Consider the following 4,214-nt stretch of genomic DNA (forward strand, 5'->3'; position numbering starts at 1 on the left):
TTCAACTCTGGATTCACTTTCAGTATTCAATAGTCTCTCAGGTTCTGTGTCCCTCTCTCTCCCCAGCTCTCTTTTCCCCTTCCCCTCCCCACGGTCCTCCATTAGGTTTCTCCTGTTAGACCTATGGGTGCAAACATATGTTATCTGTCCTTTTCCACCTGACTTATTTCGCTTAGCATGTCTATCTTTTTGATGATGGCCACGTAAGATCGCCATGGGTGTGAAAGGGTATTTTATTGTGGTTTCATTTTGGATTTCTTTAGCGGCTAGTGAGGTTGAGTAACTTTTCATCTGCCTGTTGGCCATTTCATAACTTCTTTAGATAAATGTGTATTGAAATTCTTGCCTATTTATAGTTCATTTGTTTTTCTTTTTTGTTATGGAGACATAAGAATTCTCTGTATTTTCTAGATAAAAATCCCTTATCAGGTATATGATTTGCAAATTTGCCTCTCATTCTGTAGGTGTCTTTTCATTTTCTTCAAGGTATATTTTTGTAGCAAAAAATGTTTAATTTTGATGATGTACAGTTTATTTATTTTTTCTTTTATTTCTGTACTTTTGGTGCTGTATCTTAGATATTCACTGGGAAATCTTAGATCATGAAGATTAATCTCTTGATTAATCCCTTCTAAGGGTTATAAAGTTTTAGCTTTCAGGTTTGAGTCTTTGATCATTTTGAATTTCTTTTTATATGTGATATAAGGCAGTAGTCCTACTTATTTTTTATTTTTATTTTATTTTATTTTATTTTATTTTATTTTATTTTATTTTATTTTATTTTATTTTATTTATTTTTTTGCATATGACCATCCTCTCTTGTCCTAGCACCATTTTTTGAGAAGACTATTTTTTCTTCATTGAGTGGTCTTGGAAAATTTGTTAAAGTCAGTTGACCATAAACACATGAGTATAATTTTAGACTCTAAATTCAATTCCATTGATTTTATATCCATCATTTTGCCTATACCTCTTTACCTTGATCATTATGGCTTCATGGTAAGTTTTGAACCTGGAAGCCTGAATTCTACAACTTTATTCGTTTGGGGAGAGGGAGATTGTTTTGGCTATTCTGGGTCCTATACAATTGCATATAAATTTTAAATTTAGTATGTCATTTTCTACACAGAAGCCAGCTAGGATTCTGATAGGGAATGCATTCATTTATAAATCGATTTGAGGAATATTAAGTTCTAATCCATGATCATTGGATGTTTTTCTATTTATATAGATCTTCTTTAATTTATTTCAATAATATTTGTGGTTTTCAGTGGAGTTATATTCCTAATTTTGGTTTTAGATTTTTTATTGCAGTGTATTGAAATATCATTGATTTTGTTCGTTCATCTTGTATCCTGAAACCCCGCTAAGATGGTTTATTAGTTCCAATAGATTTTAATACTTTCATTCAGATTTTCTGTATACAATGCCATGTTATTGGATAATAAAGATGCTTTTACTTCTTTATTCCCTCAATGAATAATTTGTTTCTTTTTTTTTGGTTTTGCCTACCTTTTCTATCTAGAACTTCTGTTTTAATGTGGAATAGAAGTGGCAATAGGGACATCCTTGTTTTGTTTAATCTTAGGGGAAAGTGTTCAGTCTATTTCCATTAAGTGTAGTGTTAGCTATGAGTTTTTGTAGATGTTTTTTATCAGATTGGGAGTATTCTTTTCCTAGTTTGTTGAGTGGTTTTGTTGCAAAAAGGTATTGAACAAAAGTATTGTCAAATATTTTTTCTGCTTATATTGAGATGGCCATGTGGCTTTTTAAAAAAAATTGTTATGCTATATTATATAACTTGCATTGCTGGATAAGCTCCTCTTGGTTATGATGTATCCTTCTTTTTGATATGTTGCCGGATTCAGTTTGCTAGTATTTTGGTGAGGCTATGTGGATCCATGTCATAAGATACAGTGGTCTGCAGCTTTCTTGTTCTTTGCTATCTTTGTCTGGTTTTATTTTCAGAGTAATATTGGCCTTGTAGAATGAGTTTGGAAGTGTTCCTACCTTTTCTATTTTTTGGAAGAATTTGAGCAAAATTGGTGTTGATTCCACCTTAAATATTTGCTAGAACTCACCTGTGAAACCATCTGGAGCTGAACTTTCCGTAGGTACTTTCTTCACTACTAGCTCAGTCTTTTTATTTATCTTTCAGGTTGCCATTTTTTTAGTGTCACTTTCTAGTTTGTGTTTTTCTAGTATTTTTTTCATTTCATCTAAGCTTTCTAATTTATTGGCATATAGTTTTTCATGAGATTTCTTTATAGTCTTTTTTATTTCTGTAATGTTGGTAGTAATCTCTCCTTTCATTTCTAATGATAGTAATTTGAATCTTCATTCCTTTTTGCTTTATGTCAGTCTAGCTAAATGGATGAACAAGCTTTTTTAGAATGAATCAGCTTTGTTTCATTGATTTTCTATTGTTTTTATTTTATAGTTCATAAGTTTTTCCTCTTGTCTCTACTACTTCTACTTGCTTTGGGTTTAGTTTCCTCTTGTTCTTTCAGCATGTGTTTGAAAGAAAGTTGGGTCCTTGATTTGAGATCTTGGTTCCTTTTAAATGTAGACATTTATAGCCATAAAATTCTTTCTTGTCACTGCTTTTGCTACATCTCAAGATGTTTTGGTATGTCATGTGTTCATTTGTATCAGTCTCCACATAACTCCTAATTACCCTTTGATTTCTTTTTTGAATCATTGATAATAAAGGAGTAGAATGTTGAATTTCTACATATTTGTGAGTTTCCCAGTCTTCTCTGTGTTCTTGATTTCTAACTGTAGTCCTTTGTGTTTGTAGGGTGTCCTATATATTACTTGCATCCTGACAGCAATTTCTTAAATAGCATGATTTTTTTGCCTTAAAAATGTTTATTTATTTATTTTGAGAGAGAGAGGGAGAGTGGGAGCATGGGGAGGGGCAGAGAGAGAGAGAGAGAGAATTGTAAGCAGACTCGATGCTATCAGCACAGAGGCTGATGTAGGGTTCAATCCTACAAACAGTGAGATTATGAGCTGAGCAGAAATCGAGAGTGGGTCTCTTAATCAACTGAGTCACCCAGGTGCCCCTTAAATAGCATGATTAATTAGAGTAGCATATTATGGTCTGATTTATCCAAAGAGACTCCAGTTCGAATATAAAAGCTAAGATATCCAGGAATACAATTTTGTTGCTTTGGTCACTCCAAGGATGTGTAAGGAGACACTGATCTCACTGCCATAGTGGTGGTCCACATGTGACTTTTCCTGGCTCAGCCATTGGCTTGAAACTTCAAGTAAAGGTCATAGAGGGAATGACTCCTGGTTTCAGTGACTCCTGGTGTCTTTTTTTCCTCTGAATGGAAGGGCAAATTATAATTGTTCCAGGTAAATTTTTGCATTTTCACTGTGTTTTTCCATTGTTCTTTTCCCTTACAGTGCTCTTCCCATTCCTCACCTCAGTTTTCGAACTGTTCAATATATGGTTGTTTCCAAAAAGTGTTATTAATTTTTTCAAAAAATCTGTAAAAAGTATGAAGGAAAGTCGCCTCAAAGATAAACAAAAGGTAAATCCAGTGGTGGTTACACGTGGGTGTTCGTTTTTGATCTTTTATTGAGTTGTGTACATCTCATGTGTGCACTTTTTTTTTTAACTTAAATTCAAGTTAATTAACATACAATGTAGTCTTTGCTTCAAGAATAGAACCCAGTGATTAATCTCTAGTGGTAGTTAGAGAACTGTAGAGTTTAGAGCAGGAGAATTCTAATATTTCAGGGAGAGAGAATGAAGAAGGTGGGGGATAGGGAAGGAGATAAGAAAATGAGTCAGGGAATGTTTAAAATGTAATATTAAGTATGACACCTAGTCCATAACTGCATAAAATTTGGTGAGAGAAAAACTACAACTTCAATAAATTGTGAAAAGGTAAAAATTATTATGTAAAATCATTTTCCTGGTAGTATAATTTCTAAGATCTTATATGGACAAATAATCTTTTAAATTCCAAGCCTCTTATTTTACACCTTCTCCAATGGAACATCCTGTCAGGTACAGGGTAGAGTATAGTCTGTGTTCAGCTTGAGCCTGCCATTGTCTAGATGGGGGAGGAGTCTTTTCTGGACACTCTGGCTGCGGGCTGGCTAAGCCAGTTTTGCCTTCATGTCTTCTCTGGTGGCCAGAAAAGAATGTTTGCAGGACAGGTGTGGGTACCCCAGGATGTCATTGAAGATGGTGC

At 33.9% G+C, this 4,214-nt stretch overlaps 1 protein-coding gene across 1 annotated transcript in view; it reads right to left on the reverse strand.

The window, feature by feature from the left end:
• Positions 1–4,214, reverse strand: part of LOC115297553 (cytochrome P450 3A12-like) — a 33,414-nt gene that overhangs the window by 14,859 nt on the left and 14,341 nt on the right. Inside the window, 1 exon segment of the mRNA XM_029945742.1 lies at positions 2,471–2,548. Coding sequence (XP_029801602.1) covers positions 2,471–2,548 — 78 coding nt within the window.

The sequence above is a fragment of the Suricata suricatta genome, chromosome 8 (assembly GCF_006229205.1).
Source record: "Suricata suricatta isolate VVHF042 chromosome 8, meerkat_22Aug2017_6uvM2_HiC, whole genome shotgun sequence".
Taxonomy (NCBI): domain Eukaryota; kingdom Metazoa; phylum Chordata; class Mammalia; order Carnivora; family Herpestidae; genus Suricata; species Suricata suricatta.